Below are 16,092 nucleotides of genomic sequence, written 5' to 3'. Positions count from 1 at the left end.
ACTATGCAAATCAAATCTGAGGAGGAATACAAACAGGAATTAAAAATTAGGGTGTCAATAGAACAATACAAGGAAACAAAAAAAACCCCTAGTATTTTACTAATCTAATCACATTTGACCTTCACTCAGCATTTGTCGAAGGCGATTACAAACAAAGAGAAAGCAGACAAACAATAAACGCAGAACACAGTTGAATATACTAAACGGTACATGTCTTAGTCAAATGGAAGTCCTGTACTAAAACTTTGATTTGAATTCCGATGATAAAATGGCAGCTTAGGCGGTCTTGACTTATAACAGAATGTAGCCTACACTACCACACGTGTTGGTTATGGGCATAGATTTTCACAGGTACAAGGAAGTACACATAGCTTCTCTGTATTTGGGTGTTGTATTTGCAATTCAATTAACCCTAAAAATGGAATAAAGAATATTCAGTACACTAATTATTCAAATACTAGCTTAATCACACTGTTTCAATCAGTAAGGTTGATATATTCTACTGTCATTTGGAAAGAAGAAAGAATAGACCAAGGATAAACAGGTATGGAAAGATAGGGAAAATTCAAGACAGGTAACAAATACAAAGAACATAGCATTCCGTTTACATAGAAAAACATAGCATTATAATATCATTAGAACTGCACTTCATGATTAGCAGGCACCAAAGTAAACATGAAATATTCAGTTCTTATTATTGAAGATAGATATATACATTATGTAATCATAAATTATCGTTACCTATTGATGAAACTAGGGTAACATTATATTGCAATCGGCTGCATGCTTCTGTCATCTGATAGTTCTCTATGTGAAAAAATATTCAACAATGAATAGTACAATGAGCAAGTTCTAAGAAACGAAGAGACAGACTAACTAAAAATTCATATGAACAAGCAAACAAAGAGACACATAAAATGATTTTTATTTATTCAGGACTTTAGACAATAATGCATTATAATGTACTGAATTTTGTATGAACTCTATCTAGCTTCTTTGTCTTCCAATATGATCTATAAAGGTTGCCCGTTTATGTATCTCCTTCAACATACTGTAGGCCACATGTCCTACATGTGATGATGTAACTTACCTTCTATGTTTTGCACATTTTGCTTAAATCATGTATGTTCAATGTCTTTCCTTATCAATACAAAGTAGAATGTGTTCGTCTCTGTCACGTACGGACGGATTATGCACTTTGTATAACCATAAAGCCCAAATATGCCAATATGACCTTTATTTGTGATTGGAGTAAATTTGTTAGGGGACGTAACTTTAGTGTGTCACGCGATTCTACGATGGGCCAGTATTTCTGGGTGATTTTACTTACTTTGTGGTAGTCTGGATGGTAGGTCATGATAAATGGTGTCCGATCAAACTTTTTCTTTTCTCTATATTTTAAGAGGACACCAGCCCTCTACGATGCCTACGACATGAAGTATTTATCGTAGCCTCGCTTAATCTACTAGTTATACAACTCCGTATACCCTATTTGGAATGTTTCATGGTCGGAGCACATTCTGCGTGTCCTCTGTGGCTGGCCATACAAGATGTTCCTAATGCAATGTTTTATCTTGGATGACAGTTGAATGGGAGAACATACTGGCGTATACCAATTGGTTTTGAGTTGATATCTGTGTGGAGTTCGTTTCCTGTTCGTCTGGTTCTTGCGTCTAGAAGAACATGATTTGAGAATTCTGCTGTAAATTTTATTGATGGAAGGAAATTATTTGACTTGTTATAGAAGTGATCCACATTTTCTCCTACATGTTGCCATTTCATTCGCCTTCATGGATGAAGCATACCTACTGGTATGGTGTAAGTCTCATCGATTCTGCAGTCTTGATTCTGCAGTCTTCCCATAAACATATTAGCATATAAGGGGATCGTGTTAGTGCCACTTGCGTTTCCGTTGATTTGGAGATAGATGTTTTCATTGAATACAAGGTCATTAAGTTTCAAGACTAACTTCAAAAGACTAAGCAGGAAATGAGCAGGTTGATCTTGTACAGTTCCTGTTTTCAATGCTTGTTTACATGCCTGTCTCACTTCATTTTGCGGTATGTTGGTATGCAGGGATGTGACATTTTAGGAAACAAGCATTACAGATGGCGTTAATAGTTCTTTTGGTTTACTTTTATGTCTTGTCCTAAATATAGGATGGGTGTTTATAGACACGTAGTCTCATGGAAAAATAATATATTTTTATATCCTTGAAGTGGGATGTCTATTACCGGAAATTATCTAGTCGGGTTATTGTTATGAGATTTTAGGCAGAATACAAATCTTTACGTACATGAATTTTCTAGGGTTAAGTAGTGTGCCCAGTTTGTACGCTTCATCAGTAATTTATTTTGTAGGTTTTGCATTGTGCAATGTTGGTCTTGGTCTAGATCTTGGTGGAACCTGATATCGGTTAACTGGCTATTTGATTCCATTTTTTATGGGCTCCTTCTTCAAGACGACTACTTCGATGTCCTTATCTACATGTTTGATTATAATGTTTGTGTTATGTTCAATTGTTATAAGTCCTCTTTCTCTTCTTAGTTCAAGATTGAATATTTCTTTGCATGATTTAAGTGTTTTGATATGACATTTTTAAATAAGGTGACGATGGCTTCTTAATTTGTGATTGAGCTCCTTGGTGATTTCTTTCAGAGCATAGGCTTTTTGCGGGAAATATCTGCAGCAAAAGTCTTCAAAGTCTTTTCGCAGTTTACCTCTGTCGTATACCTTTCGGCGGAGACAAAATTACAAACATATCGATTTCGTTTTTCGTCTCTGTAGGCTGTGTTTTTGAAACTTTAACCACGGTGTATCAGGATAAAGATTTTCTTTCTGCATTGTTTTCTTCTTTAACAGCGATATTCTTCTTTTTAGAGGAATCTTCCTTAGTTGATAGTTCCCCAGGACAGTGATTTGGATGCAGATTGTATCTTTTAAACTTACTTCCACTATCCTTGTATAGCTGCACAGAGGGAGTGTGTGTGTGTATATATATATATATATATATATATATATATATATATATATATATATATATATATATATATGTGTGTGTGTGTGTGTGTGTGTGTGAGTGTGTGTGTGTGTGAGAGAGAGAGAGAGAGAGACAGAGAGAGACAGAGAGCGAAAGGTGAGAGAATGTGTTACTGATTGGTAGGTCGAACCTTTATATATAACTGAATGCTGACATTTGTCACTATTCTGCCCAGGTGGTTCAACTTAGGTATGGTGAGCGACAAATGTTCTACTATAGCCTGGGTACACAAGACAGCGCCAGGTTTTCTGAGGGCAGCAAGGGCGTCGTTCTTCAATACAGCGCTGATACGTTAATGGAAAATACGCTCAGGTGACTTTATAAATGATTTTACATTATTTTATCTATCTTGTCGTGTGCATAGAGGAATTGTTTTTTTTTCATACGTGAATAAGAGATATATTTTATGATGTGGTGCAAAGAAACACGATTTTATAACGAGTTGCGAAATATATCTGGGTTTTCCTCAAGAAAGAAACGTTTTTTTTTTCTAGTACTTACCAAGCTATGGAGGTTTTGACGATTAAACTCACTCTGTTGCACACAATCATATCGCCTGTTTTAGTAGGTTTGCCTCGAATTCAACTGCATTCGTCGGCTGATCATCAACATATCAGCGATTTACTAGAGAGGTAAGTTTGTGATGGTGTATTCCCATCCATGTGACAGAGAAATCTAGCTGTTTTGCTAACCTCACTTGTTTTATCTCAGTCTGGTTGCCTCAGTCAGGTAGTCTCAGTCATGGTCCACGCGCTAGGAACCACTTTTAAAAAGAAGAAATCCTTGTTGTCTTCTACTGTGCCTGACGGAGTTATTTTAAAATCAAACAACAAGAACAACAACAATAGAGATATAACAAAACGAAATTCAATCATAAAGCAACCTAAGGTATGTCCAAGTTTGTTACTACACCAAACAAAACATTCTGAGAGAGACAAACCCACGCACCTACACGAATTGAATTAGTCGGTATTATACTAGAAACTATATACATCATTTTGTCTTATATGCAACTTAATACTTTTCCAGGTCAGCGTCATTGAATGTAGATAAAAGTATCTAATTAGTTTTAAAGACTTCGTGTGAAACGAATTAAATATTTTTAGATAGATTTAATTACGCTGACCTGAAAATTTAATGAGCTACAGATAGGATAAAATTCACTATGATGTGTGGAACGAATTATAACAAAAAACATTGTTCCAGACACATAGGCAATACACATCACTGGATATACAAATATCCAAACTCTCTCAAATGTGTCCGCAAAGGTGACAACAACTGGAAATGTGTTATGTCTGAGCTGCGTTCTTCAAACTTTGTCAAATACCTCAACCATAACTACCTGAGTCAAACATTGTAAACAAATGAAAATTCCTACATTTACCAGTCTGAGTGGTTTATTCATCGGCCCATACGTTAGTCAACAAGAAAAATTCCATGTAGCCTATCATTGTACCAGTAATAGCAACACTTGACATATTTACAGGATATAAAATATAAATTTTAAGAATATTAAAAATTAGAAATCCCCGCGCAGTCATTACACACATCGTTAGACTGAGTTGTGTACTTTACCGTACCGGTGCCTACCATAGAACCTTTCCCAAATTAGAACCAATAAATGTTAAAAGTTATCGGTAAAAAGAAATTAATTACTTATTTTTATTTTCACATGACATCCATTGATTAGGTGTGATAATACCGTAATAATATCAAATGATTTTATGCTTATCTTATCTCATGCGTTGAACTTATGTACTTAGAATCGACTGGGCATCCCATTGCCCTCATTAACATAATCGTATTATTTGCGCGTTTACAAAAATCAAAGCATGTGGCTCGAGAAGCTTATGATGCAATACTGCAGCAGGTAATAATTCTAACTTCCTTTTTGATATTTTGTTTCGTTTCTATGAGCATCATATATAGATAGATTCTACTTAGGTACCTATTTAGATTTTGATGAAAAAGTACAAAACCTGATGACTTTATACAGAATGAGAGGCAATAATAATATGTAACGAATCCTGTGATTTGTATCTGTTAAATATAATGCAAACGTGCAAGGTTATTTTGATTTAAATGGCAATAATGGCTCGGTGTTTGTACCTAGACAAGGAAATCGAAGTCGCAGGGTTAAAGTGCTTTGTTTCCTTCTCGGTAGAGCCTCGTGTGGAGGTAAATAATGTATCCATTTGACTCGGATTTCCATGTCCCGCTGCAAATCCTAGCATAATTCTGCTACTGTTATTTACGTTTATAAGCCATGTATTATAATTTAATATCTTACGTATAATAGTTGCTTATAATGTCATAAATTATGTACTTTATACAAGGGATATTTGTGATAAGAAAATCTTACATTTGTGCTACTTTCAGATAAAATTGGTGAAGCCAATGGAGTAATATCCATCATTTCTGAGCTTTGGTAAGAAATAAATGATTAAAATTCTTCAACCAATTTCATAAATTTGAAACTATGTCTCTTGTAATATTTTTAATTAGAAAAGTATGTCGCTTATGGCTATTTATGAACATGCACATGCCTAGGGAGCCGGGCAGTTCAAGTGTTTGATTGTTATTTTATAATCCAAGCGTCAGGGGCTTTATACCCACCAGGGTCAGTCCGGTCGGCTAACTCGGACCGTCCATGGCAATAATGGACTGAAATGCACCGTTAATACAACAAAACAAAACCATGCTTTTAAGTTCGATGCAAAAACAATTAACTTTTTCACTTATTTATTTTGGTATTGTGTAGGTCTTTTCAAATTATAAATATTACAAGAGATATAGTTTCAAAGTTATGAAATTGGTTGAAGCATTTTAATCATTTTTTACCAAGGCTACGAAATGATGGATATTACTACATTGGCTTCACAAATTTTTATCTGAAATTACTACAAATGTAGGATTTTATCTGCAATTAGCACAAATCTAATATAATGTACATGTTATATATATATATATATATATATATATATATATATATATATATATATATATATATATGAAAATATTTAAAGTTTTAAAGTTCTCTAGTTGATCTGATCTCTTCTATGATTTATTGCATGGTATTATTATTAGTTTTGCATGCTTATCAATAAGTGTTTATTTTAGTATTGTGTAGTCTTTTCTAATTTATACAGCTAAAATTACTCTTTTTCAGGACATCTTACTTTACACTCATTTGTAATGAGAGTCTAGAGGGACAACTCACTGCACTGGGGGAGAGAGGCACACAGGCAATTTATGTAAAGCCAAAAATTAAGAGTTCTCTATATTTAGCTCAGATTTTTGGAAAAGAATTATTTTGTTAAAACCCTTAATCTCAAGCTACACTGCGGATATCTTTCTACCAAGAAACAACACATTTATAACATATTATTTGTTTTTATTCATGAATTGACAAATCTACCGACAAAACTAAATTCTGATTAACTGGAGGTAAATTAAGAAATTTGAAAATGTATAAAATTATTTATACGCGAAAATAATGAAAAGTAAATGATATTTCAATCTCTTATAGAGTGATTTTATGCGGTTACTTTAGTATCCCAATAGGTATCGAAACAACATTCGAAGCAACAAGTACAAAATCTAATTTATCATGAGTGATTGAATCATACTTACAAGTCTCTGTTAATGGAATAGGAAAAATGCACACGCATCTGGACAGACAAATGCAAATACGTAAAAGACGTGGTGTCAAATCCCAAGGACATCCCAATTTATGAAAACTAATCTACTAAGCCTACTATTTTATCATATGTAAGCATATTTTGCATTTTTCTATTATTATTATTATTATTATTATTAGTAGTAGTAGTAGTAGTAGTAGTAGTAGTCGTAGTAGTAATGCGACTCGGGATCGGTTTTGGTATATTATTTGGTTTCATATTCTTATTATATTGTACAGTTTAGAGCCATTAATTACTGCAATTTATTTCCTCTGTTTTGTAAACATCTAGTATACATTTTTCGTATTACAAATTGAATGCTGTCATAGTGTTAAAGAGAAATGTCTTTGGATTGGGTTTGTAAACCAACCGCCTCATCAAACTGGTGTTATATCTCGGTCCTAAATTAGCCGCCATATTTCATTCTGTCTTATCCTTTATGTATTCCTTCTTCAAAATTGGGAGTACTTCCCATAGTCGGACAAGGTCGAACTTTAAGATATAATCGTCTATCATTCTATGCATCTATTATTCTTTAAACTGTGCGGATTCCTTAAAGCCAACGAACCAACATGACACATGCAACCAGAACCAAGTGTTGCTAGCATACTTTATTCTTCGCTGTATAAATCCAATAACGCATTAATATGTTCCAAGACTAAACGAGAACGTGAAAATAGTAACCTATGACACAACTACCCAATTTAAGCTTGGGGAAGAATGATGAATAAGTTTGGATTCTCTGCTATCCCATTTTAAATAAGGGCTTACTCATTTTACTGCATATTAAAGGCTGTGATATATATGTAAGAAAGTTTATAATCAATCTCCTGACATGTGATCAGTTTACTTCCTACCTGTACCATCGTTATATAAATATTTGTATGGTACCTCCAATTGTATACATTTAACTTTTGGATTTTAGAGGACAATAAATATTTTATCATTTGCCGTAAATGTTGATAAACAAATTTTAATATTATCCCATTCGAAATTGTCATCACTGATAGGAAATTCTCTTCGACTCAGATGTTTGGTTTATGATACATAACATCTCGTCGTGGACAGCAAAGGTTTCTGGGCCTCGGCTAATGACTGGATTAAGGTATTAATTTGTGTTTCAGACATTTATACATGTGATAGTGTCTAACAATTATACACATTTAAAACGAACTCATCTCGATTAACAGTTTATGTAATGCTTAACCTAATAAAGTTAAATAGAACATTTAACATAGAATGGACATCAATAAATTTTACCCATTGTGCTATTTGTAGTTTATCTATATGTATGTGTTTTTTAATACAAAAAATGGTTCGGCATCTCTACACTAACTGGCAAGCTGTTGTTACAACCTAATTGAGTCCCAAGGAGAATCCTTTATATTTTACCCTTGATATTTCCAGTAGATGTACTAACCAGTGAATAAATATTAGTTGCATTCAATAGAAATGAACATTGAAGTCTAAGCAGAAAATATTTTTTTTTTAAAGTTCGGCCTCTTATCTTTTGCAAACAGACGTGATTTCAAAATGCTTTAATTGGTAGACAATGTGCAACACATGATGTTTTATATAGTTTTGTCTACATTGGTGCCTAAGATAAGTAAAATAGTCTTCGTGCATCTAAACTTGTAACTAATGCACTTGAATTCTTAAAGATCAAGAAAAAAGAAGTAAATATATCAGGAACTCAGTTGGTTTAGTCATTGCAGTTCTATTTCTCTACAACCGATAGCAAACTGTACAACCTGTGCAAACAGCAAATATGCGTAGTGATGCAGTATATAGATTACCATGGTACCGCGACTATAACTTCGCAAAGTTTGGCTACCATTACATTAGAAGGCTTGGCCACCATAACTTCACAAGTTTTGTCGACCACAGTTTCTCATGGCGTGGCCACGATAACTTCACAAGGCTTGCTCGCCATAACTTCGCTTTGCCTGGTCCTATATTCTTCGTGCTTCAAATTCCCAAATCAGAATTTATGTATGAAGTTCAAGATCTTAGGCAGTCTGTGTGTATGACTAAAATTAAGAAAATTCTATTATTCCAAGATATTTCTATTTACAGTGCCGTATTTTCATGTTTTAGGACTTTTTTAATAGAATTTTATGCTAAATATGTTTAGCTTTCCGCAAGTGACTTTTACCTGCATAGCATACTTCTGGAGTTAAATATATGAATTAAGGTCTAGATTAAAGATAGGGTACTCGATGAAATATAAATCTGACTTAACTTGGACTCATCATACCTCCTGAAGCATTCTACTAATAAAGGGTCCAGAACGTATTATTGTACAATAATCGTTTCCAGTGGAAACAAAGACTCTGTGGTAAATTGCCTGTTGCTATTAAAATTTACCCGTAACAAGGGCACGCATACGTTGTTTTAATTGCCTCGCTGTCTAATAGCCAAGTCATACATGTGAAATGTTCATATATGACGCATTAATGCTAAACAAAAATATAATATACTGTAAATTTCGTGACAATGAAATTGACATAAGCATATATTTACAGTACAAGGTAATTATCTTTAGCGAAAAGATGAAAGTGGATTCTAATATTGGCAAGAGACATTATTAATAGTCGCAACTCAAACTCAGACTAAAATAAATTGTTATGCACCGCTGCAAAGATCATCTTTTATAATATTGCCTGTCTCAAAAGACCATGTTTTTCCAAAATACTTTTCCAACCAGGCTCTATGTTTTCAACATCAGTCTCTCTATAGATAGCTGTCAAGCTTTCCAGCACGCAGTGATTGACCTCCGATCACGGTCAATTCCAAAGAATCCAAGTTTTGGTGCATGGTTTTAAAAGCCTTGTCCTTCAGAATTTTTGTAATCAGAGTGTTTCGATGGAACTCCAGTTTCTAACCCAACAAAATACATTCTCGACCGTATGGTAGTATACGGACCATGGGATAAAATGTCCCTAACGTTTCCCTAGTGAGTCCATTTAAAGAAATATATATGTGCACTTGATTTATATGCATTATTTTAAATTATAGGATTTCGAATTAAGAAGTAAATATGCCTGCATACAAGGTGGCACAACAAGGGGAGTTAGTATTTCCATTGGAACTGTCCTGATTATTGTGTGAGTAAAATATTATTAATTATAGCAACTTCAAACCCGGTATCTTTACTGTCTGTTTTATTCTCATTTGTTCAGTTGGTATATATATTATATTCCAATGAAAATAAATATGGGGAATATATATAACAACGGTGTCGAATAAATTCTGTCTTGAGTTTGTTCTAATTAATTTTAAAAAGTTTCTTTATTACATTATTACATTATTACACTATCGCATCTGAATATTTATGGAGTGTAGTTCCATTAGTTGTCAGTTGGTGCATTGTCAGCTCTACTTCACATTAAAGTTGTTGTTGTTGTTGTTGTTCTAGGGTTTAACGCCATTTTTCAGCACAAGATAGGCTATACATGGCAGCCAGTATAACTGGTGGAGGAAGAACCCTGGAAAACCCAGGGAAGAACCACCGACCCACGAGAAGCTACCGGCAGGCTTTCCCACGTAAAAACATTATCCCATTAAAGTATGTCAATTCAGTACATGTCAATATATATATATATATATATATATATATATATATATATATATATATATATATATATATATATATATATATATATATATATATATATATATATATATATATATATATATATATATAGATAGCTCTACTATCCTATATAGCAGGCCAATTTCTCACCTGTCGATTGCCATATTTGTAACTCTACTTTCCAATAACACAGGTTACATACTTACCTGTCCATTGCTACATTTGTAACAATACTTTCCAATAACACGGATCAATTTCTCACCTGTCGATTAGCTACATTAGTAACTCTACTTTCCAATACAGATGGTCAGTCCCCTGCTTGTCAATTGCTGTATTGGTAATTATACATTCCATTACAGCTCTGGTAATTTCCTCATCTACCGTTTGACTAGAAATTTTATAGTTTCATCGAACAGAGCTGAATTCTTGTTCATCAGTTATAGTAGCATGGTTTGCTTTATCTGGTCAAAAGCGTTCATTTTTTCTGAATAAATAAATGTTCACTTAAAAAAAAATGTATATTATAGTAATCGTGACACACACACACACACACACACACACACACACACACAAACACACACACACACTTGTGCATTTGCATTTTCAGTGTTGAGTTCTGTCTTGCCTTTATTTCGTGAACAATGTTTACTTTACGAATCACAGGTTTGTCGGCTTGCTGTTTATTTACATCGTTGGTGGGATACTGTTCCAGACCTTTGTGCGGAAAGCTACTGGCAAAGAAAGATTTCCAAATTACGATACGTGGAGACAGTTCCCTGTCTATGTTAAGGTATGTTCTAAAGCATTGTTATGTAATCTGTATATTGTCTTCGAATATGCGTCTTGAGTATAGTCTTGAACTAGCATATGCTCCTTAAGTATGAAGAATGGGAGGGGCGTGATTTGGGTATGGGGAGGTAGGTATGGGGTAATAATGTTTTTACTGGGGATATGTATGGGAATATTGTTTATACTACATGTGTATATGACGACATTGGTTTTACTGCAGGAAGATAAAGGTGTGAAATCTATGGAGATTACTTATCATTCTCTGCTCTTGAAACCTTGTTCCAGAGGATTGCGACTCTAAGTTAGAAATGATCATGTTTCTTTCTCACGTTAAATTCTAGACACTAGAACCATTGACTCTTTCCCCTCTTGTGACAGACAGCTGAAACAACGTCCTGTTAATACGATCTATATATGTCTTCTCTTCGTGATACATTGCCGTCCTAAATTAGATAAGATCAAGTTTATTTATCATGTCAAATTCAAGACAATCAATCTTTTGAACACCACTGTGATATACAGCTTAAACAGCATGTCTTTTGATACTGTCCGGATCTGTCCTCTCTTCATAAACCTGGTTACTTTTTCAACAGATTACACACTGGTATATGCAAAGTGATGAAACGTACATATGGTTTATAATTTCTTCTGTTATTTGTCCAGGTGAACGAGTTAATACTTTCTGTTGTATCTATCGCATATGAATATACTTATATAGGCAAACTTGGTGTTTGTGTGAGCGTGTGTGAGGGAGAGATAGTATTTTTTTTTAAATCTCTTTTTTTTTACTATGACCGGCTGCAAAATGTCCGCATGTTATTAGATAATTTGATCTTTTTCACTTCACTGTTTTTCGTGAGATACAGTCTCATCCCAACAAATATATCATCTGAACTATACATCCCTTTCATTTCAATCTGCATTGGAGTTCCTAGCATAGTTTTCTTGTCATAGGATTTCACAGTGAGCCAGATTGGTGGCCATAGTTCATAAGGGCTCGATGATCATATCGTTTCTTCATCGAACCCTTTCTAATCCTTTTAGAACCATAATGCCTGCATTCAGGTTCGCCTTTTAAACTTTCTCGGAGAAGAAAGATCTTTTAGATAAGGTATATCGTTATTTTCAATGTCTGATAGGCGCGAACAAGGATCGTATATACAAACTGTCAGAGGCCAAGTTGTAAACCTCATTACCATCTTTTATTTTCCAAACAATGCCATGTACAGTATATTCGTTCGTTTGCTATTTGTATTCAAAAGTGGAAACCTTCTAGTCATGGCTAATTTATCTAGATTTTAATATATTCCATTTATACAAAGAGTGTGTCCTTTTTGTACATATATCGATGAGAAATATCACTTTCATGTTTATTGTCCAATATACAGTAATTTGAGATAATCTTATTGTAATAAATTTGGAGTATGCGCATTTGATTTTAGCGCCCCGTTTTAAGGAATTCTTAGATTTGTGTGATTACTTGAGCGATTGTTGGAAATCGGCGCAATGGAAATATCCCTAGCCCGAAATAATTGGCCAATTACTAGGAGCAAGCGTCACGGAGTGAAGTGTTAGCGAATTTCCATGATACCATGGTAAACTAGTAGTGAATTCAGCCCAAAACCGAATGAATATCCCTGTCGTAAGGTAGTCCATATTAAAATCTACTGGTGTGACTGCAGTGACATTATTTACGGTAGGAAACACGGTAAAATACACAAAGGAATAAATAAGAAGGGACTCGGCAGATACCGTTTATGTCGCCATGGGGGCAAATATGGTGCAGTTATATTGGCGAAATATGTCTGGAAAGCATACATTGACTGGCCTAAGGTGGCGGAGTTAAAATAGTTCCCAGTGTTAGGGGATACTCGTATATTTTCTAAGGCGTGAACGGCTGGCGGTACGGAAACATGATGAAGATAAACCATGCAGATGTGCGGTTGATATATATCTGGCAGGTTGTGACATCTGTGGTCTTGCATTTATTAGAGTAAAATTTAAGTATAGAATGGACACGTCGGGCTTTTTAATTTACAACTGAAGTTGTATGGAAGTCTTTGGAAAGTTGGGTCAAACTTATGACTTCTAGTGAGAATCGCGCCAGGGTTTGACAACCGCTGGGTCAAGTAAGGACCCTTAGCTTGTACCATTATATTCCCTGAAATGTTTCAATAATCTTCATCATTACAAGCTTCACACCTTTATGCAAAGATCATGTAATAATTATAATTATTACTTATTGCATAACATTTTACTATTCCTGTCGAATCATTGAAGAACATGGAATCAGTGGGTATATTAAAATTTTTATGCAAACTATGCATGTACCAGGTTAAATATATTAAGGTAGTTTTGTTATAAGTATAAAGATTATTATTAGTTTTATTATTATTATTATTATTATTATTATTATTATTATTATTATTAAAGTTGTGCTGGTGGTTCTGTAACCTGGACTTCCGTTGGCATTTTAGTTTTTTACACGTGTCAACATTAAGTACAAAAGAAACTCCAATTAGCCTTAATATATTTATATTGTTTGAAAAGTTCATTACGCGGGGTTAGATTACTTGCAACTCGATATTTCTTTAGGCAAAATTTCTCTGAAACGGATAAATCTCCGCAGTAGACCTGCCCAAGTGAATGTTTTTTTCTCAAATTTCTGGTCATAGAGCATTCTTCACTGATCAATAAATTGTAATGTTCAGTGTCTTTTTTATATTAAACAAACCTACTTATAAAGTGCGTAAATATTTGTGTGGTCTCGTCGTCGGGACCATAACTACAGTGTTCCAAGTGTTTTATTTATTTCGCTCTCTTGCTCTTTTCAGACTGGTATTGTGTTTTTAATTCGTGGAGGAAAAAACGTGTCCGGGTACCAGACAATCTGAGACCGGATGTCACAAATTTAAAGCATAGACATGGACATAAACCATTTCTGGCTGAAGGATCCGCGCGCGAATATTTCTGACTTATACCAGATGTTCTGGAAAATTCCTCATGTAAAGTCGATATTAATAAGTTGTTATTTTGTGATCTCGTATGCGAATGAAATATTGACATTGCATCATATATGTGATATGAAATAACACAAAGCATATTACGACAATAACAGTTATCCGGTTATCTTTCTTTGTCATTTTCCTATGATTTGTGCAGAATAAAACCAACAAATGACCTTGTTGCGCTCTGTGTATTGAATTACTCCTATTCACAGACGTGTAGAAGGTGTTCTAATAAAATAAAATAAAAACAATATTACATTTAATTTTAGATCGCGTGCTGCACATTTAATAATGTTTCCTACCTGAAATATTCTCAGCATGATTTTTATTTTGTAATGTTTTTTTTCTAATTTAATGGTGTTTGTTTTTGCAATAATATTATTATATGTTTTTTATCTTATAGGTGTTGTCTAATGTTGTAAAGCGCTTAGAGCTTATAAAGATTATGCGCTATACAAAAGTCCTCATTATTATTATTATTATTATTATTATTTAGCTAGGTCTTTTGATTAGATCTAAAAGTATGAGATTCCATACTGCGGCAGTAGGTGAAAAATTATTCAGTCTTGTTGGACAATCAGGAACATTTGAACTTCGAATAAGTTTTTCGTTCAAATTTATTTGGGAAATAATTTGTTTGTTTTGAAAGGACTTGTTTGTTTATCTACGAGGCTGATGTAGGTCTTGTTTATGAAACAAGTAACAAAACAATATCTACCTTTTATGAGGTATGAAATCAACTGCCATTTCTGTCAAGTTAACAATTCAGGCGCCGATTATAAAAGTTGTAATTGTTCATAAAATCACAAACTTTGCTTAATATATTTTGAAACCGAGTTACTAAAAGTCCTAGTAATAGGTCGACAGAAGTCGGGAGATGGCACAGAATAGTAGTAACAATTGCTCTATGGCGGTTATGAAAATTTAATATTGTGCTCTGGGATGGCTGTTATAGGAATATGAAATAAAATGGGGTGATATGGAGGTAATAAGAATGAAAAGACTGTGCTCTTGTCTCCATCGTATTTGCCTACCCCTCTTGTCTCCATCGTATTTGCCTACCACTCTTGTCTCCATCACATTTACCTACCCCTCTTGTCTCCATCGTATTTGCCTACCCCTCTTGTCTCCATCGCATTTGCCTACCCCTCTTGTCTCCATCGTATTTGCCTACCTCTCTTGTCTCCATCATATTTGCCTACCCCTCTTGTCTCCATCGTATTTGCCTACCCCTCTTGTCTCCATCGTATTTGCCTACCCCTCTTGTCTCCATCGTACTTGCCTACCCTTATTCAAATTTCTTTTATCTCTGTGTCTGTGTCCATGTTTGTTTTGTATTATAAAAATTTAATCTACCCTTTCCATTCATATGTGTAATAGTAGCATGAATAGTAAACATACGTATATGAGCTAATTCCTGTATTAAAAGGACACGCTTTTCTGGAAAGACATCACGCTGGTACAACTGAATCGTATAGAAGGACGAAGATCAAACTTTAGTTTCTTATAATCAATGTATGGAGTCTCATCTTTGATACGAACAATCTCACCGCTAATCCTAATCAAGCGAGATGTCACACTTGCAACAAGAATGTAATTCTTGATTGACAGGAACTATTTGTTATATAGTATTATGCAATCGAAGTTAAAACAGGTAGAGTAGTTCCTTTGACTTAAAAAGCAAGCTCAGCGTTGGTACAAGCTTTAAACTTGACTTGAAACAAAGTGGTCGATATCTTCTACAATGGCAAAAAGACAAAAGCATCGAATTTCTTAACCGACGTTTGAGAAATGATTAAAAAAGACCGATCAATATTTCCACTACTGAAAATCCTGGAATAAAAGCCAGTGTCGTTGTGCGTTTTCAAAGACCTCTAAAGAACATATGTGGAAATATTTTACACATCAGTATACTCTCAAATACATTGACACGTCATCACGTCCTTTGCTTTCAATCCATCTCAACAGCGTAGCATC

General features: G+C 34.3%; 1 protein-coding gene across 1 annotated transcript in view; it reads left to right on the top strand.

Moving 5' to 3' along the window:
• Positions 1-14,275, top strand: part of LOC149779487 (cation-dependent mannose-6-phosphate receptor-like) — a 34,705-nt gene extending 20,430 nt beyond the window's left edge. Inside the window, exons 3-7 of the mRNA XM_089938634.1 lie at positions 3,216-3,352; positions 6,213-6,297; positions 9,742-9,830; positions 10,982-11,108; positions 13,942-14,275. Of these exons, the coding sequence (XP_089794760.1) occupies positions 3,216-3,352; positions 6,213-6,297; positions 9,742-9,830; positions 10,982-11,108; positions 13,942-14,001 (498 nt within the window). The 3' untranslated portion in view covers positions 14,002-14,275. The remainder of the gene's footprint in view (positions 1-3,215; positions 3,353-6,212; positions 6,298-9,741; positions 9,831-10,981; positions 11,109-13,941) is intronic.
• Positions 14,276-16,092: the final 1,817 nt, after the last annotated feature.

This window comes from Sinohyriopsis cumingii, chromosome 17 (genome assembly GCF_028554795.1).
Source record: "Sinohyriopsis cumingii isolate HCF-2022 chromosome 17, ASM2855479v2, whole genome shotgun sequence".
In the NCBI taxonomy this organism is placed as follows: Eukaryota; Metazoa; Mollusca; class Bivalvia; order Unionida; family Unionidae; genus Sinohyriopsis; species Sinohyriopsis cumingii.
The sequence above is the reverse complement of the archived record's forward strand: the minus strand, read 5'-3'. Positions and strand labels throughout refer to the sequence as shown.